Source organism: Anabrus simplex, chromosome 2 (genome assembly GCF_040414725.1).
Source record: "Anabrus simplex isolate iqAnaSimp1 chromosome 2, ASM4041472v1, whole genome shotgun sequence".
In the NCBI taxonomy this organism is placed as follows: domain Eukaryota; kingdom Metazoa; phylum Arthropoda; class Insecta; order Orthoptera; family Tettigoniidae; genus Anabrus; species Anabrus simplex.
Genome location: NC_090266.1, coordinates 424,810,844 through 424,836,448, shown reverse-complemented (window position 1 = coordinate 424,836,448; position 25,605 = coordinate 424,810,844). Strand labels below are relative to the sequence as shown.

General features: G+C 42.5%; 1 protein-coding gene across 3 annotated transcripts in view; it reads left to right on the top strand.

Moving 5' to 3' along the window:
* The window catches only part of LOC136862875 (uncharacterized), a 238,822-nt gene that overhangs the window by 200,176 nt on the left and 13,041 nt on the right, over nt 1-25,605 (top strand). For all 3 annotated transcript variants that reach the window (XM_067139145.2, XM_067139147.2, XM_067139146.2), the window contains exon 2: nt 20,916-21,176. In XM_067139145.2, coding sequence (XP_066995246.1) covers nt 20,916-21,176 — 261 coding nt within the window. The remainder of the gene's footprint in view (nt 1-20,915; nt 21,177-25,605) is intronic.

The window sequence follows — 25,605 nt, the reverse complement described above, 5'->3', positions numbered from 1 at the left end:
TCCTTGACCCATTTGTAATCATTGAAGATTTGAAATATATGCTCTCACGATGTTCAGTCTTGAAAAATTTTACTAAGTAATGTTCAATATCATCCATGTACCTTACGATCAGGCTGTTCCAAATCCACGAGTTTGAGTTTGCATACGCGCGAGTGCGCAGCAGTGTTGCTTGGAGCACGGTTGGAGGGGAAGTAGGGTCGAAGTGATAGCCAATACGTCTTTGGGCGAAGGTCGTAGCACAAGTCCATGCGCTTTTTTCCAGTTTTGATGTTTCCCATCACTAAGTAACATAATATTCTGTTACTATGTCAAGCCAGGGAGGCCCGTTTCCTAGGTCGTGGTGACTGTTCACTGTTTCATTCACCAAGAGGCACTGTGTGCCGCAACAGTGGAAGAAAGCTGTAGAGACGTGTGTGCATTTTGTCCGGCGTCACGGTGTTAATCGGTTCAAAAGGTTTTTAAAAGATCTCGAGGCGGCTTACGGTGATATACCCTACCACAACACTGTTCGCTTCGTACGCCGGGGAAGAGTTTTTGACGTGTTTTATGTCATTCGCTAAGAAATTCGCTCTTTTACTTTTTTTTTGCTAGCTGCTTTATGTCGCACCGACACAGATAGGTCTTATGGCGACGACGGGACAGGAAAGGGCTAGAAGTGGGAAGGAAGCAGCCATGGCCTTAATTAAGGTACAGCCCCAGCATTTGCCTGGTGTGAAAATGGGAAACCACGGAAAACCATTTTCAGGGCTGCCGACAGTGGGGCTCGAACCTACTATCTCCCGAATACTGGATACTGGCCGCACTTAAGCGACTGCGCTCTTTTACTAGAAATGAGGACAGGCAAAGCAAAGTCTGTCTGATCCAAAATCAAAATGGGTAGCAGACTTGGCGCTTCTTGCGGATATAGCAATGCACCTAAACCACCTGAATATGTGATTGCAAGGAAAAGATCTATTAATCGTAGATATGTACGATAGACTCATAGGCGTTCACATAAAAGCTCCGTTTATTTGAGCGGCAGATTCGAAATAAAGATTCCTGAAGATGATTTTCCGTGGTTTCCCATTTTCACAGCAGGCAAGTGCTGGGGCTGTACCTTAATTAAGGCCACGGCCGCTTCCTTCCCATTCCTAGGCCTTTCCTGTCCTATCGTCGCCATGAGACCTATCTGTGTCGGTGCGACGTAAAGCAAATAGCAGCAGCGAAATAAACATTTAACGCTTTTCACTCGTATTGCGCCAACGGCCGTAGCCGTGTTGAAACACCGGATCCCCGTGAGATCTCCGAAGTTAAGCAATATTGGGCGTGGTCAGGAGTTGGATGGGTTGCCACGCGCTGTTGGTGGGAGGGTAAGGGAATGGAGGAGCGGAAAGGAACTGGCCACCCTACCGCACGTAAGCTCTGGCTCAGGAACGCCTCTGCGGAGGTTCGGACCTGCCTTCGGGCAGAATAACCCTTACCTTACTGGTATTGCCTCTCTGATAATGACTCCTGAGACCTCTTTGGGCAAGTATCTAAAGAAGATTATAAGGCTTCTCCAGTCTTTTGAAATGAGGTTCCAAGAGCTCGATGTTTTTGAAAAAGAAATGCGATTATTTAGCACCCCTTTCTCAGTTACCCCTGACGACTACCTGCCGTCAATGCAGTTGTAAATAAAACCAAACCAAACTGCATGGCGCAACAGCTCCGAAATGCCATGGCCTACCCAGCGACCGCTGCTCAGCCCGAATGCTTGCAGGTTATGAGGTGTCGTGTGGTCAGCACGACGAATCCTCTCGGTCGTTATTCTGGGCTTTCTAGACGAAGTGGAAATAACAGACTTACAGAATGCTACCCTACGAAAAGAAAGATATTACAACACTATGTATCTCTCACGATGGTATCGTTCACTGCACCAAGAAACCTTTCCCAGGCTGCACAAGAACGCAGCACAGCTCATGTGTATGTTTAGTTCACATACTGTTGCGAGCAAGTTTTCTTGGCCATGAACCGAATAAAATGCAAAGACAGATCATTGCTCGGAGATGCAACACTGAAGAACGTTCTGCGCATTATGTCAGCAAATGCATTGACTCCCGATATATCAGCACTTGTGTCCGCAGTGAACTATGTACTTTCTGATACTCAATAAACATATTGTATTCTCTATCTTGAAATTGTCTTATAAATAATTCCTACATTCCACTTTCCACAGTGATGCAACCCCATTCAACAGTATTCTCCGTCACAGGTCTCCGCCATTATCCACCGCGCCGTGACGACAGCTTACCCCCAGAGTAGAGCTGTATTGCACATCGCAGGCTTACTCACGAAAGGCGGCGAGTACAACGCTACTCACTGGCGAGCAGCCCGGCTGGAACAGCCTGCCGTACGTAATTAAGCGCGAGTCACTAGAAATATCTGTAGTCTCGCCTATCTGTAATTCTGCAAGAGGCTGTCCGTAATTCTTTCGATTAACTTACATTCCACTTTACAAGTAGAACGTTTTGAGGCTGACAGCATCATTTAAGTCTCTTTAGAATTTGTTACCTTCACGTAGCCTTTCACAACTGGAAGCAATGCCAATTCTCCTACAGAATGGACAACCCCCGTACTTTGCTATTCATCGAGTTCAAAGTCGAAACTAAATTTTTCCACGCTGTAATATCTCTAAACGCCCTTGACTAATGGCTTACTTCGTTCATCATAGTGCTTAGTTTTTAAGTACTGTCGGAGATCATCTGGTATCATGCAGTCGCACGACAACATCTACTCTTCATAAATGCAGCACATTGCGGCTCCTGCTCACTCGTATCAACACTCGGATTCACTGGCCGCTATATCATGTGCATCAGACTCCCTGTTATTATGGATATCACTCATTTCATTAGTTATTTATCATAAGTAAAGGTTTAAAGTCATCTTTTCACCACTAAAGAGATTGAAAACGGTGTTTACAAGCTTAAATTCACCCTCTGGGTCAGGCGGCAGGAAATTTTAAATAAGGTACTATTTCTGCATTGGAGAAGAGAAAATTAAAAAGAATACTGGGAAACGTACACCTCAAATAGACGTTTTCTGCACCAAGATTCGAATATAAGACCTCCGAATACAGCAACTTTCGGCACTTATCGTGGAATGTGGCATCGTGCACTCCCTTACGTAGGTAAATATGTTTTGTCGCACAAATAGGTGCTCTCTTCATTTGTGTAGGCTATAGCCGATGTACCAAAAATCAACGCCCTATTCAAACCTAAGGAATTTGAAATACGGTAGTACAGGATGGCCATGCATTGCCACCACGATGGGTATGGTTGAATGACTGATAGGGACTCGTATCTTACCTGACAGTTTAAGAGTTCAGAACACCATCATTTTTGTAGCACAGCTGACTTCTGCGCCATGTCATGTCGAGGCAGTTGTTTTGTGGAGACAATCCGGGGGCACGTCCGTGAAAGTATCCTCCATAAGAGCTCGCAACTGCACTTGCAAAGGACACTTGCAACGCCAACTGTACTGGTGCTCTATCTTGTTGCAGGACAACATTATCTTCAATACCAGCATGTTGCAATTGTGGCTTCTATCATTCTTAAGCATATCCTGTAAAGAAGATTCAAACAAAGAGGGAAAAATTGTGTGGAGAACTCATTCCAACCCACACCATGACGTGTGGTTGATGTCTCTTTTTTTCATAATCACGCCGGCTTTCTGTAGCTCAGAAGATGACTTTTCGGGAATAAGTGCTCCGATAGACATCACACTCGTCTCTAAAGAGAACATCATCGTGGGAACGTTGGGAATGGAACACTGCAAGAAGCGCCCTGCATCTCACTTTACACAAATACCCATTCAGGCATCACTCAATTAATTGATGTTCCACATCAGAGCGGCCTCAAAATATAATTTTCATGGTACTCGCAAGTAAACGTTATGAAGTCTGTCGTAAAGCCAAATAACTGTCACTAATCTCCGTTTGATAGTTTACGCACTGCATGGTTAACAACATGATTTCTAGTAGACCTACGGCTCTCGACACTCTGACACAAATTATCACGGATAAAAGGGGGTACGCCTACGTCGTGGCTGCTTGTACAATAGGGGACAATATTCCAAACTTTTTGGTCCCGAAAAGTAGGATTATGCTCAATGTTCACATTAGAGCCTTGGAATTCCCTGATTTCTCAGTTTCTTTACCCGACGTCTCACATTTCCGTGAAAAAAATACCTCATCTATAGGCCTGATTTTGCGAGTGTTAGAAAGTTTTGTGTATTCTTTGCTCTTACCAGCGTGCACTACATTCACCCCTCATCTGTCTGACTCACAGAATTTAAGCTAACATCAGAGCTAGTCAGCGTCGTGACCTTCTGTTCAGAGGATGCCGTGTTTGATTCTCGGCCAAACCGAGGATTTAAGCCGCATCTGGTTAATTCCTCTGATTCTGGGACTAAAGTTTGTGTTAGTGCCAGTACACACCTCTTCATGCACTTACAACAAACCATAGTACCAACCACCACAGAAATACGCAGTAGTGAAAACGTCCCTCCATATTAGGTTGGCGCCAAGGAGAGTATCTGGCCCTAAAACAGGGCCCAACCCACACGTACGACACAGTTCACACTCACTACTCCACCAGAGTGTGGGAAATATGGCATCATAATAATAATAATAATAATAATAATAATAATAATAATAATAATAATAATAATAATAATACGACTCCTTGGCTGAATGGTCGCATTAAGGCCTTCGGTTCAGAGGGTCTCGGGTTTAATTCCCAGCCGGGTCGGGGATTTTTATCACGTTTGATTAATTATTTTGGCTCTTGGACTGGGTGTTTGTGTTTGTCCAAACACTATCCTCTTCATATTCATACAACACACCACATTACAAACCACCACAGAAACACGCGATAGTGGTTACATCCCTTCACATGGGGTTGACGTCACAAAGGGCATCCGGCCGTAAAACAAGGCCAAATCACTTGTGCTACACATTTCGCGCCCGCGACCCCACAGGTGTGAGAAGAGCGGTAGGATAATAATAATAATAATAATAATAATAATAATAATAATAATAATAATAATAATAATAATAATAATAATAATAATAATAATAATACTAATAATACTAATAATAATAATAATAATAATAATAATAATAATAATAATAATCGAGCGAGTTGGCCGTGCGATAGGGGCGCGCAGCTGTGAGCTTGCAATCGGCAGAGAGTGGGTTCGAACCCCACTGTCGGCGTCCCTGAAGATGGTTTTCCGTGATTTCCCATTTTCATACCAGGCAAATGCTGGGGCTGTACCTTAATTAAGGCCACGGCCGCTTCCTTTCCACTCCTAGCCCTTTCCTATCCCATCGTCGCCATAAGACGTATCTGTGTCGGTACGACGTAAAGCCAATTGTAAAATTAGAAAAAAATTCAATCGCGTTGAAATCTAATGGAAGTTGAATACGTTGAATAGCCCCTGACCATACCGAACATTTCACGCAATATGTAGGGCTGTCTGTGAAACCATACATTCCACTTCTCACTGCCTGTGCGCAGGGTACCCGAGAATTTATCATTTCCAAGTCTCGGTTATCACTGAATATCAAAGAGGTGAGTGATGTGAGGCGAAATAATGACGAGCACGTCACGTCAAGGTATGCTAACGGACTCACCTAGTGACCAGTTAACAGAGTGCTGCGGGCACGAGACACACCAACTTCCGTTTGCAGGTCTTAAACAATGCCATGGTTGACCCATATTGACCTCATTTTGCACCTCGTGATATGGTTTCTCTTTCGTTAATATTACTCACGTTGTTCTTCGTACTAGTGTCGTCTGCTGCAGATAATACCAAGCATTCGCAGTATTGTAGGTACAGTGAATTGATCTCATTAACCATTTCTCAGGTGGGCACTGATCTACTTGTAATCATGAATTAAGTCAATGATAAAACATCTACCTGGGCTGAATGGTTCAGACAGAAGAACCCAAGTCGACAGGCTCGATCCCGGGGAGTTAGCTGCACGGTGTGGGCCACGTAGCATTAGTCTCGCTTCTGGGAGATGATGGATTCGAACCCGACTGTCGGAAGCCCTGAAGATGGTTTTCCGTAGTTTCCCATTTTCACATCAGGTAAATATTGAGGCTGTACCTTAATTAAGGCAACGGACCTTCCTTCCCAGTCATTGCCCCGTCCTGTCCCATAGTCGTGTTAAGACCTGTCTTAGTGGGTACAACGTTTGAATTTGAATTGAATTTTTTGATGATTTACATGCCACTGAGGCTGAAAAGCCCCTTTATGTAGTGTCTTCATCCAATACAATATAGGTTAATGAACACACTAACTACTTTAAAAAAAATATTAAATTAAGCATTATTATTTAAAAAATACAGATACCAAATCCAATAAAATTAAAACATAAATTATATAAGAAGTAAGAAAGTATATCATTAAGCCTATTTATTATTTTAGACTACAAGAGTCTAAATAATCTAAAGCAAAAACAGGGAAACAATTTTCTAAGAAATATACATATTTCTGGTTGTTAGACAAAAGAATGCCTGATCTCAGCCCCTTGCGTACTCCTCCAGGAAGATAGATGTTAAGGACAGCTTTAGTTGGGTACAGTTAGTGTTATTTGAGAAACGGTGAAAATTAAAGACGTTAAAGATACGGGATTCAGTGCAAACAAAGGATTTGTTAAATTTAGTGGTACGATGAAGGGGAATTTCAAGGGTAGTTTTTGTAAACCTGTTATCTCTGTTATGTACTGACTTCATAGGTTTAAATTCATCGCAAAGGTAGGATGGGGTCATCAGTTTGAGAATTTTGTGCGTAGCAACGGCTACTGAGATTTCCCGTCGTTCATGGAGTTTCAACCATTGCAGCTGTATGTAACAGGGTGTTATGTGTTCATCGCGCCTGGCATTTGTCACGTAACGAACACATGCGTTTTGGACCCTCTGTAGTTTTATGTTGAAAGTTTCAGATAAGTCGTTGTATACGACTGATCCATAGTCAATTATTGGGAATATAAGACTTTGAACAAGTAGTTTTCGCATGAAAGGTGGTGTACGTGTCACGTTACGTTTCAAAATATGCATGGATGACACAACTTTTCTGATCACATTTGACGTATGATCAGACCAGGATAGGGTTCTGTTGAAAATTAGTCCTAGATTGTTAACGGTGTCACTATAATGGATATCTGTATCTAGAATTTTTATTGCTGGGAGGGATTTGAGATCAACAGTTTTCAGAAGTTTGTGTAACCTATGCAAATAAGCTGGGTCTTAGCCACATTTAACTGGAGGTTATGATTTGCGCTCCATTCGATCAATCGAGAAATGTCATGTTTAAAATGCATTATACAAGAAGATGCGTTAGTGGGACAAAAGTGGAAGTAAGCTTGTAAGTCATCAGCATACATATGAAAGGTACTGATTTTAATAACTTCAGAGATGTCATTAATATAAATAGAAAAACATAAAAAACAGAGGACTGATCCTTGTGGTAAGCCACAGTTTACTGATTCGCAGCTAGAGGATCGTCCGTCAATAAACGTGACTCTTTGTGATCTATTATTTGATAGATATTATTCAAACCACGACAGAGTACTCTGGGAGAAGCCAATTGACTTCAGCTTAGCAAGAAACAACTCATGATTAACCCTTTCGCACTCAGCGCGCCGATCTATCGGCGCGAGAGGTTATGGCGAAAACACTCACGGCGCCGATATATCGGCTCTGTCATATTTAGGCATTTTCGTCATTTCCGTGGCTGTTAAATCGTAACAGTTGATCGTGACGGTACCTTAAAACGTTGAATTTGCGTTTTACTCTACAGATATATCCACCTGCCCTACAAAATATTTTTATTTTCGACAAATGAAATCTGTTGACCGTGAATGTTTATGTTGTGGTTATTTGAAGTTGTTAATTGCGTGGATCTGTTTTGGTTGGCTTATGAATACAACAATTTGATCTTGATATGAGTTTAGTTAAGAGTATATTTCGTTTCTTTGGTATATCGTGTGTTCGCTGTACTTCGCAAATTATAATTTTACTCCATTTCATAACTCCGTTGTTGCACGTGCTTGCGTCATCTTTTTCTCGTAATGGCTAGGCCATATTCAAGGCCGAATGAGGCCGATATCCTTGAATTTTCAGATGATTTAGACAGTAATAATGACCTTATTTTGCCGAAAGTGATTCGCATTATGTGGGAAATGACACAGTCACAGCTGCTCACCATGCATCGGACGGCGAGGACCTGACATCGATGACCGTTACATGTACAGTGAATAACTATGTGCCATGCTTCATGAATGAATTGCAGCACACACATCATACTGATATCAAATTAATCAGAAATAAATGTTCTTTCTTTCACGTCTAAGAGTAAAGAAGGAATACGCAATAATGTCTGATTTTTCAGCCATTGAAAATCAAAAATTATTTTTTTAAATTTATTTTCAAAATTTAATAATTTTTTTCTGGCTTTACCAATAACAATACGTTTTAGGTATGTTCATTTCTGAAATGCTCATAGTTTCCTGTATTAGTGTGATTTATTTTATTTTCATGTGTGTTAAACTCTTTACGTGTTGATTTTTTGTAAGTCGGTTTGGAAAATGACAGATATTAGTCTGAGTGTCTTCGAGCAAACTCCTGTATATAGGCTGAGTGCCAAAGGGTTAACAGAGTCAAATGCCTTAAGAGAAATCAAAGAGACATAAGATAGCAGGCTGCCTGTTATCGGTGGCCGCGCATATATCATCTGTAACTCTCAGCAGAGCAGTAGTAGTACTATGGCCCTTCTTGAAGCCAAATTGGTAGGGATTTAGAATGTAGTGTTTAGACAAATATTCACATATCTGCTCATGAATAATGTTTTCTAGTGCCTTACTAAGTGCACAGAAGATGCTGATAGACCTAAAATCACTACAGACTGCTAGTATTTTCTTTTCGGGCACAGGTCGTACATAGGAACGCTTCCATTCTGAGGGATGAACTCCATTCTGTAGAGAGAAGTTAAATAAATGCACAAGGGCAGGAAGAAATATGTCAATGCAGGTTGAAATCATGGATATTGAGATATTACCTGGACCTTTAGCTTTAGTTCGAATTGATCTAACTGCTTTTTCTACCTGTGAAGGGTGTACGTACATGAAATAGAATTTATCTCTTTTACTTGGAGTGAGAGATCTATAATGTTTGACAGTTATGGTACTTTCGGAGAGTTGAAGTTAGAGACTGATGCCATATTATATTCACTTAGTTCAGATGGAGTAACAGGCATCTGGCTATCTAGAGAGTGACTGACTTGAATACCAAGTGATTTTGCAGCACGCCAAGAAGCTGAGCTGCTCTTATAATTACGGAAGATGTTGTACGTGTATTTCACCAATACCAAAGGAATAGCTTTCAAATTTTAGGCCTGTCATATCCTATCGTTACAGAAAAACTATCTGAGTGCGTGTGACGTTAAATAACTATTCCGTTGGTATTTAAAGGTACCCAAATACGACAGCCTTTTGTCAGTAGGTGTACGGGGACGTAATACAAGTTCTGAGAGAGTAAATTCTGGCACCCTGGCGTCGTCGGAAAGCGAAAAAGCTCCTATTAGGACGTAAAACCAATAGCATTATAAATATATACATCTTCATCATCTGTTTACCCTCCAGGGTCGGTTTTTACCTCGGACTCAGCAAGGGATCCCACCTCTACCGCCTCAAGGGCAGTGTGCTGGATCTTCAGACTCTGGGTTGGGGGATACAACTGGGGAGGATGACTAGTACGTCGCCCGGCGGCCTCACCTGCTATGCTGAACAGGGGCCTTGCGGGGGATGGGAGGATTAGAAGGGATACATAAGGAGGAGGGAAGAAAGCGGCCTTGGCCTTAAGTTAGGTACCATCCCGGCATTTGCCTGGCGGAGAAGTGGGAATCCACGGAAAACCACTTCCAGGATGGCTGAAGAGGGAAACGAACCCCCCTCTATTCATTTGACCTCCCGAGGCTTAGTGAACCCTGTTTCAGCCCTCGTACCACTTTTCAAATTGTGTTGCAGATCCCAGAATCGAACCCGGCCCTCCGGGGGTGGCAGCTAATCACACTAACCACTACACCACAGAGGCGGACATATATATATATATATACTACCGCTAAACGTTCCAGAGATATTCTTTGCCTGATATATGAACTTCTCGGATACATCTATCCAATTCTTCCCAGACCATTTCAATGGGATTGATTACAATCAGTGTTTTAGGACGGCCTGCCCATTTCTTTCAGAACCTTGTCTTTACTCTAAGGGTCGATGACTTTGAAGTTAGACCCCTTTAATCAAGAATAATAATAATAATAATAATAATAATAATAATAATAATAATAATAATAATAATAATAATAATAATAATAATAATAATAATAATAATAATAATCAGCAGCAGCAGCAGCATTTTTCCTTTGATGCAATGTACTTTATACAATACGCTGACCGACGTTTTGGGTCATTATCCTGTTGCAAGGTAAAACGTTTTCCTATTAGGCGCAATCCAAATGCTACTGTATGACACTGAAATGTGTGGTGGTATGACTTCTGGTTCATTCGTCCTTCTGTTTTCACAATGTCTCCAACTCTGTCTCCTGCAAAGTACCCACAAACCATAATAGAACCTCCGCCATGTTTAACTGTACGTAGAATGCACTGCTGGGCCAACCCTTTCTCCTTCACGTCGGCGAACAAACACCCTTCTTCTGGTAAAAAAGTCTTCGAACTTGGATTACTGTTTGAATAGAACTTTTCTCAATCTTCAGGTGTCCAATTACGATGTTTCTTAGCTTGTTTGAGTCTCTTCTTTCCATTTATCGGCTTCAGAAAGGGTTTCATTGCTGCCACACGTCTTTTGAAGCTAACTTTAGACAGTCTTATTTTTAATATTACAACATATATGTTCTTCTTGTTCATAATTTCCATTTGAGCCGAAAGGCGTAGTTCAGGGTTATGGTGTTAATAGAGCTCGAGGGACTGTTTACTCTCGGCTCAAGTCCAATGACGGGTATAGGTTCCTGTGTTGTCATTAACTTCAGTTTTCATTATCTTGCACACAAATATTGCATCATATAAGTATATCATATGGTACTAAATAAGATAACATCAGTAAAATTAGTTCATTTAACGTGAGCGAAAAATACAGTTTGCTCATATGCGAGCGACTGAAAACCTGCTAGCTATTTGGAGGGTAGGATGAAGAATCAGAGTGCTTATTCGTAACCAGATGAAGGGAATATAACAAGAGTTCTAAAGTTAATGAAATTCCTTTAAAACGAGAATTTTCGACAGTCTGGTGTCTCTTATAAACCATAGTTCGTTATGCACGTAGCGTAGCTATGGCAGTTAAAATATTTAAGTCATATAATATCCTTCTATATAAGATACCATCAGTACAATTAGTTCCTTCAAAGTGAAAGAAAAATACAGATTGAGTTGACTGTATCATCTAATGTGACCAGAAACCAAAATAATAAAAAGGCTCCACTTGGAGGCTTAACTCCAGTAATTATTTGCACTTTGGAATTCTAGTTAGCTTTCCCTTTCATCTGTTTACGAATAAGCAAGCAGTAAGCTATGGCAGTTACAAAATTCTAGTCATAAAAAGAGGATTGACAGAAATAAAATCTAGGAAGGGCTTCTATATTCTTACACATTCATTATACTTGCGAGTTACGTCACTTTCTTCTTAGGGGCTTTCTACTTTTACATACTGTACATCTTGGATGTGAAGTGGTAGAGTGTCTTTTAAATATTTGTTTTTGTTGAAGAGAGATTTCTCTCTGAAAATCTACTCCTTTCGTCGGTTATTTTGATACTCAGTATCTACGTCATCTGCTGGCTCTGCGGTGTAGGGGTAGCGTTCGTCCCTCTTACCCGGAGGCCCCTGGTTCGATTCCCGGCCAGGTCAGGGATATTTACATGGACCTGAGGGCTTTTTTGAGGTCCACTCAGCCTACGTGATTAGACAGTGAGATAGCGGCCCCGGTCTAGAAAGCCAAGAATAACGGCCGAGAGGATTCATCGTGCTGACCACACGACACCTCGTAATCTGCAGGCCTTCGGGCCAAGCGGTCGCTTCGTAGGCCACGGCCCTTCAAGGGATGTAGTTATTTTAACATAACATCTTTGTCATCTAACAATAATGCTGTGATGGAGGGCCATCGTCCTGAGGCGGTTAATGACTAAGGAAATTGGTTCTTGTTTTATTCCTTAAACTACGAACTCTTTGTTTTGTTTAAAAATCACATTACTTTAGTCCTTTTATTCTATTTATTGAATGATAATCAGGTTTTTGAAAGGAATTTATAGATATTTTCTCAAAATTTTTCATACACAACTTGCTGTTCTGTCTTGCGCTTTCCTGGGCTCAGAATTGACTGTAAGGACAATGGAACTATTGATCACATCACTCCGTCATTAATATGGTGATATAAATTGTCTTGGGTTTAGTATGTATATATTTTCTCCCAGATATATTTCAGAAAATATTTTTCATTCTTTTTAATTTCAGTGCAGTATGTCTCTAATTATGACCAAGATTCTTGCTGGGATTCGGTATATGCAAAATCCGGAGTAAAATAAATTTGGGACTGGATCCCTCATCCCTGATTACAGGACGCTAGTTCTTAACCAACCGGACTATTTTAACTAAATATGTGGGTTTTCATTTTCATTGCAACTCCATGGACTGGTTCACACCCCACAATAGGACTATGACGTTTCAATGTCCGAAGTTCGAATTCTGGCACTAACAACAGCTATTCTGTGAGTAGTACCTTCCGGGATCTCTATTCATTCACGGTAGTGCCTTATTTCACGTCCTGAGGCTCCTATCTTAGTTCTGGGTTCAATTAACTTGACAAATACTGCAGAAAACACCTCAATAACATGGGCACCAGGACAGTTTAGCCCCCCCCCCCCGGCCACACACACGCTGGTATACGGCTTCTTCGAACACCATAAAAATGTAGCTAGTGGGACGCAACCTTAACGTCATTAACCCGTCAAAGCCCAAACACAGTGCAGAAAATAAATCTATGCACTTCCTTTCAGATTATGATAGCTACACTACAAAAAACAATGCAAAACTAAAAATCTGCAGGAAACGTTGTCCACAAAGAAAATATAGGGATGTCACCTGTAGGTGACATTGATCAGTATAGTTACAGTTCGCAGCTTGCTGGTAGCCTAATTTCAAGTGTGAGGACAACTGCTGCCCCTAACGCATATTCGGACTGTCCCGGATTCTGAGCCGATTTAGACCCCTGGTAAGGCTCAAAGTCCACGAGGTAACCAAATTCCGTAGCAATTGACCACAGTTATGTCTATCATATGGTTCTTGGACATTTTCACAATGAGATTCTTCTTCTTCTTCAATGAGCAGTAACTCAAAACTCTGAACTGGACACAGTTGCGGTCCGTCATATTCAGAAGGTTCCTCATGCACGTCACCTCGCCAAATCGGAAAATAAAATAAGGATAAGAATAATTATTCTTCTCTGTAGCTGCCCGCAATGTAGAGTATCTTTTCGTAGAAGATGCTGGTTTATTTGTCCTAGAAAGACCAGATGCCTGCTGCATTTCATTAGAAGGTATCGGCGTACCATCATAAGCTAATATCACATATATTTACACTCAACCTCGACATTCCACCAGGAAGGGGATTGACATAGACAGAATCACATGTTTCATCGCCACCTCCCTTATCCGTAAACTGTCCATCATTTTGAGGAAACATAATATCATCTGGGGGTGCATTATTACTGTCATATTCCAACATTTGTAGTAGCTCACCCAGTGTCAGACTGGAGAGAGAGAAAAAACATGAAGTGAATATCAGACACTATTCATAATTGAAACTGGACAAAAAGGCCTACTTGATGTGACCAATGTCACCTACAGTCGACACCATGCATTTTCATGGCAATAACATATGCTGAAATTATAATATTATGCTTAAGAATGTATCACTTTCATTATTGAACCTTTAAGCAATTATACATGCATAAAATGCAAAATAAAATTACCTTTTATCACATGCTTTCCATGGCACAATAACTTGCGGTTGCTTCACCACTTCAATCCAGTCAGTTTCCTCTTCTATCTGAGCGAAAACTGACTGACCAGTGCAGGCTGAGAGTTCAAAAATGGTCCATTTCAAATTATAAGACCTTTCTTTAAATACTTCCAACAGGTAGAAAAGTTCAAGCAGCCTGATGAGCAGGCAATGTTATTAATATTAGGTGTCACCTGTAGGTGACATTGGGCTTTCTGGGTTCAATTAACTTGACAAACACTACAGCAGACACCTCAATAACATGGGCACCAGGACAGTTTAGCACCCCCCGCCCCCCCACACACACTGGTATACGGCATCTTCGAACACAATAAAAATGGTATGTTTTTTTTTTGCTAGTTGCTTTACGTCGCACCGACACAGATAGGTCTTATGGCGACGATGGGACAAGGAAGGGCTAGGCGTGGGAAGGAAGCGGCCGTGGCCTTAATTAAGGTACAACCCCAGCATTTGCCTGGTGTGAAAATGGAAAACCACGGAAAACCATTTTCAGGGCTGCCGACAGTGGGGTTCGAACCTACTATCTCCCGAATACTGGATACTGGCCGCTCTTAAGCGACTGCAGCTATTGAGCTCGGTAATAAAAATGTAGCTACTGGGACGCAACCTTAACGTTACTAACACGGGCCTAAAATAATCAATGATATTTAATATCTGTATACCGTAGAGTTAATTTTTCATAGGAAAATTCAACCTGTAATATTTCTACAAAACTGCCGGCTGCCGTGGTTCGACTTCCAGCTCAACTACGACTTGAAGGCTGGATCGAGGTACTGGAATGGGATACATTCTGCCAAAGTTAATACAACTGAAACGTCGATCAAAATCTCATTTTGCGGTCATCTAAGGGGTAATCTTCTGTCCGGAGAAAAATATGTGATGGTACCCAACATACAGGTCAAGAGGTTATTCCATTCCCAAACCAAGTCCAAGTACCGAGCGAGTGGCTATATGGTTTGTGTCACGTAGCTATCAGCTTGCATTCGGGAGATAGTGGGTTCGAACCCCACGGTCGGCAGCCCTGAATATGGTTTTCCATAGTTTCCCATTTTCACACCAGGTAAATGCCGGGGCTGTACCTTAATTAAGGCCACGGTCGCTTCCTTCTCACTTATAGCCATTTCCTATCCCATCGTCGCCTTCAGACCTTACTGTATCGATGTGTGGTAGCTTCGCATCCTTCTGTCGCTGAGAACTTTCATTGTGTTAGTGCGACGTTAAACAAGTAGCAAAAACAAAGAAAATGAGCATTTAACAAGCACTACAGCCATACAAGAGGCAGCCAATTAAACACGCATGACAGCTGCAAAATCGCTCCCACCAACGTGGAAATTTCGTCCAGTTTTGCTCAAATTATTTAGTTAAAAGTAAAAACTTCAGCATTACATTTCCTTACTGAAGTGCTCTCTTGGCGAGAGAATAATTCCACAGAGCATCTTTCAACACAATATCCAAACTGACTAAGTTTAAATAACGATCAGAACAATCCTGAGCTCTGATGGTCAATATCAATATCCTGGGTGAGGAAGACATCATCATGAGTAGAGGTGGTTAAGTCATTACCATTTACCTGGAAGAACGAGTTCGATTATGCCCTACGAAGGCTAAATATTCATAAATGAGACTCACACATTTTCGAGCGGAATATGGCCCTGGGGTTCACTCAGCCTACAGCAGAAATTAGTAAAAATCTTTACTTCCTACCCTTCTGGGGAGTTCCATACTATATACTGTGCCCTTTCGTCTTATGGGTGCAATACGTAGATGGCTTTAAACATCTACATACTACGACAGGATGTACTATTAGTAGGCCAGTGACTTCTATTGGCACTCTTCACTGTGAGTAGTTTTCACGAATGCTGATTAGAGTAAATTGGTGCAGCAACATTCACAATTGCATCCCTTCCTCCACCCTCTATCTTCCCATGTTGTCAGTGTATGCGAGAATGCTCCATTCGGTGCGAATCAGAAATAAATATTTTTAAAAGCGACATTTTCTTAAACAAAATGACAGGCTTTCATTTTACTACTTAGGAATGATAATTAGTCAGACAGCTTGCATTCGACAAATAGTGAGTTCGAATCTCGCCGTCAACAGCCCTGAAGATAGTTTGATATCACTGCTTTAACGCTAAATTTATTTTATTATTATTATTGCTATTTGTTTTACGTCCCACTAGCTACTCTTTTACGGTTTTCGGAGACGCCAAGGTGCCGGAATTTAGTCCCGCAGGAGTTCTTTTACGTGCCAGTAAATCTACCGACACGAGGCTGACGTAAATTTATTTTAATAGCAGTCTGGTATTTTGTTCTTGTTCCGAGAGCATAATGATGGACGTTCGGGGCAACTTAATTGTCATTCGTGTGTATTTGTGCGAGTATATACACCTACCTTAATTTGCCAGATATACCGTGTTAATTATTGCTCATAGAGAAGAGTGTAACTGTATTGTTTGTAGGTAGGATTCCCCACCATTTTCTTAAAATCCATATTCATGACAGAAGTCAAGATTCATAGTTGTGCGATACTGAGCCACTCACCATTTTCCAGTGGTTTATCTTTTAAAGCACACAGCTAGTTCGTTCGTTCGTAATCTGTTTTCTTTCCAGGGTCGTTTTATTCTTCGGACTCAGCGAGGGATCCCACCTCTACCGCCTCAAGGGCAGTGTCCTGCAGCTTCAGACTCTGGGTCGGAGATAAAACTGGGGAGGATGACCAGTACCTCGTCCAGGCGGCCTCACCTGCTATGCTGAACAGGGGTCTTGTTGGGGGATGGGAAGTTTGGAAAGGATAGACAAGGAAGAGGGAAGGAAGCGGCCGTGGCCTTAAGTTAGGTACCATCCCGGCATTTGCCTGGAGGAGAAGTGGGAAACCACGGAAAATCACTTCCAGGATGGCTGAGGAGGGAATCGAACACCCCCCCTCTACTCAGTTGACCTCCCAAGGCTGAGTGGACTCCGTTCCAGCCCTCGTACCACTTTTCAAATTTCGTGGCAGAGCCGGGAATCGAACCCGAGCCTCTGGGGGTGGCAGCTAATCACACTAACCACTACACCACAGAGGCCGACACACAGCTAGTAATGATGGTAATTATGACCTCGCATGCTCTGTCATAAACATAGTCTTCACCATGATGATGAATTGTGGATTAAAACTGAGATTAAATTGAAATTGGAACTTCAGTACCGCCGATGTAAGTGGTTTACTTTACTGGACCTGCATCCTCCTTTTTCCTGCATATTCCAACTCGCAAAACCAGGATTAATCCACCCCTTCATATTCCGTATTCCCGCCTCTCTCTCGTTCAAAGAACTTTATTTATCCGCATACCAACCCTCCTTAACTCTTTATTCTGACAGGACCGTGGACGCTTTTTCTTCGTATGCCTCCTTTAATCGATTCTTCCTTAACTTAACGTAGTCCATTTTCTTCATGTTCCTTTTTTATTTATTTACTTTTTACTATACTATACCGTTACTTATGTGTTATATCTGTACTTATCTTAGTGTGCATAGCTATAAATTCTTCTCTTACTTTTACGTTCAATCTTTAATTTTCCTCGTTGTTTCTTTTGCCTTCATGTTTTGTTGTTAATTGGTGTCTCTAGAGTTTGTTAGTTTTTAATTTTTCCTGTATTTTTATCATTAGATGTGTTTTCCTCATTGTTATTCCACTTACTTTTTATGTTTGCCATATATATATATATTTTTTTTTTTTTCATTGCGGGACTCTGTAATTCGGCTTCTCGCTGTTTTGGTTTCTCAAATAAATAAATAAATAAATAAATAAATAAATAAATAAATAAATAAATAAATAAATAAATAAATAAATAAATAAATAAATAAATAAATAAATAAATAAATAAATAAATAAATAAAATTAGACAATATAGATCGCCAGTTGAATTTAACCCATTAACTGCCAAATTTCCGTCCTGTAATTTAAACCGTTTCCTAAGTTTCTTAAAGCGTCTAGTAGTCGGGAAAAATAACATCGAGTGCACACTTTACATAACCTATCACCTATACTTTCTTCAGCTTATCCTAGTTTTTATGGAGTCGCTGGAACCATCCAGGCTCTTTTTGGGTTTGGACGGATGCCATTCCTGATATAATTTTATTTTTTAGATTAAAATAACAACACAGGATCGATCAGTATTGCAACCTCAGCCTTCCAGGCGGGAAGGCAGCGCCTAAGCCACTGAGCTAATCACACCCAGCAACAAATGGGGATCAGTCATAAAGTACCTCACCACATCAAAAGGAAATTATCTGTGAAACAAAATGTTATAGGGTGTCATCTATAAACTATTGGCCTAAGAAACAAAATAACATACTTGAATTATGGATTGTCTATGACTTACAATTTTTAAAAACACAGAGATGAAGAAATCTTGAAAACCCTATGTTCTTCCTGCAACTAATACATAGATAGATATGGTTTATTTTAACTGGCAAAGTTAGGGACACATGCCCATGCCTTACACTTAACCAGTGAAATACAAAAATAACATAAAATATTAAAATATTGAATAAATAAAGAAAGAGACTGAAACAAATTGCTATGCTATGCTGTCCTACTGCACATCAAATACCTATTATCTTTCTTTTTCTTTCTTTCTCAATCGGTTGAATCAGGGTTGAATTTTCCCTCGACTCAGCGAGGGATCCCACCTCCACCGCCTCAAGGGCAGTGTCCTGGAGCGCGAGACTTTGGGTCGGGGGATACAATTGGGGAGGATGACCAGTATCTCGCACAGGTGGCCTTACCTGCTATACTGAACAGGGGCCTTGTCGGGGAATGGGAAGATTGGAAGGGATAAACAAGGAAGAGGGAAGGAAGTGGCCCTGGCCTTAAGTTACGTACCATCCCGGCATTTACCTGGAGGAGAGGTGGAAAACCACGAAAAACCACTTCGAGGATGGATGAGGAGGGACTCAATTGACCTCCCGAGGCTGAGTGGGACCTGTTCCAGCCCTCGTAACACTTCTGAAATTTTTTGGCAAAGCCAGGAATCTATTATCTATTATATCTATTATAATACGCAATATAAATTAACATTTTGAATCCTTCGAAGAAATTAAAACACAATGAATTGCAATAATAATAATAATAATAATAATAATAATAATAATAATAATAATAATAATAATAATAATGAAAAATCCACAGCGTGTTTCCAGTTATTCGACCGGGTCAGCAATAGAATGAATGAAGCCCCCATCTAGCGGCGAGGATAGGAATTGTGCCGGCTGCCGAAGCCTGTCGCACTCCTCTGGGGCAATGATTAATGAATGACAGATGAAATGATATTGGAGAGTGTTGCTGGAGTGAAATATGACAGGGAAAACCGCAGTACCCGGAGAAAAACCTGTCCCGCCTCCGCTTTGTCCAGCACAAATCTCACATGGAATGACCGGGATTTCAACCACGGAACCCAGCGGTGAGAGGCCGGCTCGCTGCCGCCTAAGCTAACAGAGGCTCTGCAATAATTATAATGATAATAATAATAATAATAATAATAATAATAACAATAATGAGAAAAAGAAGAATCACTGTCGCACTAGGCTATGTTTTAAACGATTCAACACTCATGCCCAAGCTTGAACAAGTTCAGAACACCAAGGGAATGGTCAAATCAGCACAGCCAACCTAGGGACTGCTTTCGAATATATGCAGCGAAAGAATCCCCAAATGAGGATAATGGCAATTACGGAGCTAATACTGGCGCAGGTATAGAATGTGAAGTTCCGAATACACTTCGAAATGTTATGTGGCATGATCCAGCGAAATTTGTCATTTGGAATTTTAAATCAACCACATCTACAACTGTCAAAAGAGTCATTTTATTTACTGAGTGTTATTAGATTCTTGTCCGGCCCCGTGGTGTAGGGGCAGTGTGCCTGCCTCTTACCCGGAGGCCACGGGTTCGATTCCCGGCCAGGTCAGGGATTTTTACCTGGACCTGAGGGCTGGTTCGAGGTCCACTCAGCCTACGTGATTAGAATTGAGGAGCTATCTGACGGTGAGATGGCGGCCCCGGTCTAGGAAGCCAAGATTAACGGCCGAGAGGATTCGTCGTGCTGACCACACGACACTTCGCAATCTGCAGGCCTTCGGGCTGAGCAGCGGTCGCTTGGTAGGCCAAGGCCCTTCAAGGGCTGTAGTGCCATTGGGTTTGGTTTTTTATTAGATTCTTGCGACGCTTCCGTCTCCTACTGTCCTATCCAATGGCGTATCGAAGCTTTTGACCATTCTGACAACGAATTAAACTTGTGATCACGAATCAGCCCATTACTGAGGCTACCATGAAGTGTTTCGTTCCGTAGAATAGGAATGAGATGTGCTAAACAAGAATTTGGAAGGGAAGAGGCTGCAGCTTAGCAGGAAAGAACTAGTAAATTGCCCTGAGCTGAAAATGGCTAAACCGTGGTATTTAAGCCCACCCGTCTCCCGGGTCCACTAAGCCTGATCCTATAGCGGCTATGAACGATTATAAATAATAGTTTATTTTATGTAGTACCTTGGCCAAAATTACTGCAGAGAGAGTTTTTGGGTTATTATATAGTTTTAAGGGGATTGATATTAAAACCGTATTTCCTAATACTATGGTCAGAAATTATTGTTATTTATATAGGTATATACTCCTTATCTTATTGTATGTTTTATATGTTCTTAAAATATTTGGTTTTAATCTTGAGGTCCTGGATTTCTTGCAGATTGCAGTCTCACTATGATTCAGCACCAGTACCAGACGCCATTACAATCTGTTCTGTAACGAATGTGGACTCTTGTTGCAGGAGGAACCAGTGGAGTCATGCGTGGGATATGGCTGGTGGCGCTGTTAGCTGCAGCCTGTCTGCCTATTGGAGGTGATGGCAGTGAGTCGGAGAACGAACCGCACTCCCGGCAAAAGCGACTGCTGTGGGTGACCAACGATGGACGTCTTGCATTGCCACCGGGCACAGCGCTAGTCATCACACCGTCGCTGACTCTGCCGTTCGTGCGCTACCCGCCAGAGGGCTTCCTCTCCAACATGTCCATCAGCTTACCGTTCACGAGTAAGTCCTTCCATTCAAACTGCCTTAATTCAAGTTCCGCAGTGTAACCTCCACGTGAACCCCTCCTGTACACACACGCACTTGCTAGCACAGTAGGCCTACTACCATCACTAGCTTCTCGGTGGTTACGGTTCGAATCTCCGATAGAAGATGTAAATTGGGACGTCACGTCCCAGTGGCTCGGAATCCAAACAGAATTGCTGGTATCTTTTTTTTTCTATTTGCTTTACGCCGCACCGACACAGATATGTCTTATGGCGACGATGGGATATGAAAGGCCTAGGAATGGGAAGGAAGCGGCCGTGGCCTTGATTAAGGTACAGCCCCATCATTTGCCTGGTGTGAAAATGGGAAACAACGGAAAACCATCTTCAGGGCTGCCGACAGTGGGGTTCGAACCAACTATCTCCCGATTACTGGATACTGGCCGCACTTAAGCGACTGCAGCTATCGAGCTCGGTTGCTGGTATCTTAGCCCATAATCTCGAAATTTAAAAATAATGTAGATGGATTAGCTCACTGTCTTACTTGCACCTTACTTCGTAAGACACCGATGAGTTGGCTGTGCGGTTACGGGCGCGCGCAGCTGTGAGCTTACATTCGAGGGATAGTGGGTTCGAACCCCACGGTTCGCAGCCCTGAAGATGGTTTTCCGTGCTTTCGCCTTTTCACACCACGCAATTGCTGGGGCTGTACCTTAATTAAGGCCACAGTCGCTTCCTTCCTACTCCTAGCCATTTTGTATCCCATCGTCTCCATAAGACCTATGCGTGTCGGTGCGACGTAAAGCCAATTAAAAGAAACTTCATAAGATATTCAGTTTCGTTTCGTGTACTAGAAATGGAAGCTTGGTTTGATTTTGATCTCTCCCTTACGCCTTAATATATTCGAATTGGGTGTAATAACTCTGTACCAGCACGATTAACTCCATTTTCCTGGTTTCCGTCTGATTTATCCGGCGTCGGCACTAATATGGATTAAGCCCATTGAAATGAAATGAAATATCGTATGGCTTTTAGTGCCGGGATATCCCAGGACGGGTTCGGTTCGCCAGGTGCAGGTCTTTTGATTTGACTCCCGTAGGCGACCTGCGCGTCGTGATGAGGATGAAATGATGATGAAGACAACACATACACCCAGCCCCCGTGCCATTGGTATTAACCAATTAAGGTTAAAATAAAAAAACGTGTCCCGCCTCCGCTTTGTCTAGCACAAATCTCTCATGGAGTGACCGGGATTTGAACCACGGTATCAAACGGTGACAGGCCGCCCCTCTGCCGTCTGAGCCATGGAGGCTTCAGCAGTCTAACAGAATTCATTATTCTTTTTATTAACAGAGTACCAATGCAGGAGTCATGCGTTCTGCATTTCGAAAAGACAGCAACAGGTCGTAGACGGGATGACCACAACAAGATATGAAACTAACGTAACTGTAATAAGTTTGTTGTTGTGAGAGGATTGGGACATCTTGGCCAAGAGCCCCATTTACATAGTGTGTGTAAAATCAGTCTGATCACATGTGTGTCTGTAATATCCGATCTGATTCGTACATTTGTAAATAATTGGGAAGGACACGGCAGGAACCTGCTGTACATGTTAAATATCATCCCGACGTGCTCCTGGAGTTGAAGCAGGAAAGCATTTCAATAATGAATTAGAGTAGGATTTCAAAATCCTTCTGTTCTTAGTTGAGTTTTCTGAAGCTAAGTGAAGCGTGCCACAGTCCACAAATCACGGTGGCGGACCTTACTCTAAACGTTCTATAATTATTCAAAACTTATGGACTACGGTATGGCACGCATTTACATTTACAGTATAGTATCGGATAAGCGATTTATTTGACAACAATTATTCAAAAAGATTGATGATGATGATGATGATGATGCTTGTTGTTTTAAGGCGCTTAACATCGTAGGTCATCGGAATTGATAAATTGTACATTAATATTAGTCTATTATGAGATATCAGAAGAACATAATTTTATACACAAAAATTGTGAAAGAATTCATTTTGAAAACAAGATAGCGTAACCTTGAGTTTCATTTAGCCATCAAGTGAGGTTTCAAGAACATATAAATTTGATAGTACATGTTCGAAATCTACAGTAAACTGAATGACATTAATCTAACCGTTTGAAAATCAATGTATTTGAAAAGGTGCTCGTTCTGCTGGTAACTGACATGAGAGTTAAATACTGACAAGATATAAACTTTCTCAGCATATCAGCCATTCATTCATTCCTGTTTCATGCTCTGAACAGTCAAGAACTGCAGAGGTCCCAGTCACCGAGCTTGCTCCTGTATACCGCCTGCTCGCCTGCCTCTTCGGTCAAGTGTTCAGTCCACGGTACAATTTTAGTACCACCACGTCGCCGCTTGGAGCGCTTCGCCGGCCGCCTGTTCACTGCTAGCCCCGGCTAGCTCTCCGCCAGCACCTCAAGAGCCGCCCGGTAACGGCCGCCATTTTGAAATTCACAGGTCGGTCCGACTTCGTGGATACACTCTGGGAGGCCACCTTTCAGCGGTCTCTCATTCCTGCACCACCAGTTCGACCGTCTACAAGTACCAGTGCAGCAGACTGGCCTTACTAGGCCAAACCAAAGCAAATTTGTCCGCGCTCGGTGTGTACTTGTTCGTACCTTGTCCCGGCGTGATCCGTCACAACTATACCTGGTACGACTGGTGCCTCCGAGTGCCCCCCCTCTCGACTCAGGTCCTCCTCGGAGTTTGACCACTTGAGTGCTGCTTCCTCCCCTTACCTATCGCCCTACCAGCCCATCGCCCCCCCCCCCCCCCCCCCGCAATATGGATCCCCCCAGTGGACCGAGTAGCTGGGGCCCATATTCCAATCTCAATACTCCCTTTAATGTCTCATTTTCCTCCGTCCCACTCAGTAAGGACCACCCCTTCTTTGCAATCTACAGCCCCTCTGATACCTCTAAACAGTCACTCCTCTCCCATAGACGCACAATAGCACTTGCCCTTCAGCACGTGACCAAACGCATCCACTCCGTAGAAGAGGACGAAAATCACGTAATTTACGTCATTCCCATCAAACCCCGTTTCTGTAGCCACCTCTCCAGCCTACTCCAAACCACCGGCATTCCATTTGTTGACTCCACTAAATCCTCTTCAATCTCTCCCCCCCTCGGTGAAGAAGAAGGAGAAGAAGAAGAAGAAGCACCTGCCATCAAAGAAGACACCGCAGCTCCTGTCAACTCTGAACACCAGACTCACGAAGAAAAAGAAGATGCTACCCAGGATGCCGTGGAAACAAGTGATGCACACCGTTTCGAGCAACCGTACCACTACACCCGGAATAATTCCATCTTCCCCATTTCGTCCAATTGCTCATTCCTAATAGTACCACTCATCAACCCAGGTCCAATACCTCTCACCCGGCAAGCAGTAATCCTGGCCATCGAGCCCATTATTCAAGACCATATTGCCATCATCGAAGAAACCCACAATAGCCACCTGATTATCACTCCCGTTCGTAACCGCTCAATTCCCATCACTCTCAAAAAACTCAGCTCTGTGGACATTCCCTGTCCAATCCTCATTAACCCAGTCACCAGCTCCAAGCAACAGGTACCCTCTCTCACTGATGATACCCAAACCAACCACACTCACCCCAGTGAAAAAGAAATCCAGACCTCCCCACCCCAACTCCCCAGCAAAGAAGTTCAAACTATTTCCACTCTGTTTCAGCCACTATCCCCCTCCACTCAGGACTCTTCCCCTTCCACTTCATCTCAATCACCACCATCTGACGTGCCTAACTCCAATAACACTAACCACCCTGATCCACCGAAGAACAAACCCAAGAACCCTAAAAACAAATCCAAAACTGTTCTCCAGTCCTCTTACCATCGAACTCATGCTCCGCCAAATCCTTCACTAGTAATCCAATGTTACAACTGTTTGAAAATGAATCACACCGCCGCCACCTGCAAGGATGCTGCAAGATGTAATAGATGTGGAGGTCCACACCGCCACCCCGACTGCACAGTTCCCAGAACACAGCCTAAATGCGCCAACTGTAATGCAGGTCACGCTGCTTCGTTCCCAGGCTGTCCCTATATCAAGAATGCCATCAAATCCCATTATAAATCTTTCAAACACATCAAACCCCATCAACCACCGCCCCCGCGCCTAAACAGCAATATTCCCCCACCTCCCGGCCTTAGCCTGCCCTCCAGCCCGCCCCAGACTTTAAATCTAGACACCTCCCTCCTCCTGCAATTACTATTACAATTAATTGCTCTTCAAGTAACCCCTGTAACTCCTACCATGCCTGCCAAGCAATTAATCATAAATTAAACCCATCATCAAGTTCAATCAAGTTATTCTCCCGGCCTAGCCCTCTCAGTCCTTCCTTCCAACCTCTTCCCTCTCTGAGCTAGTTCTTCTGTCCGCTAAGTCTCTCA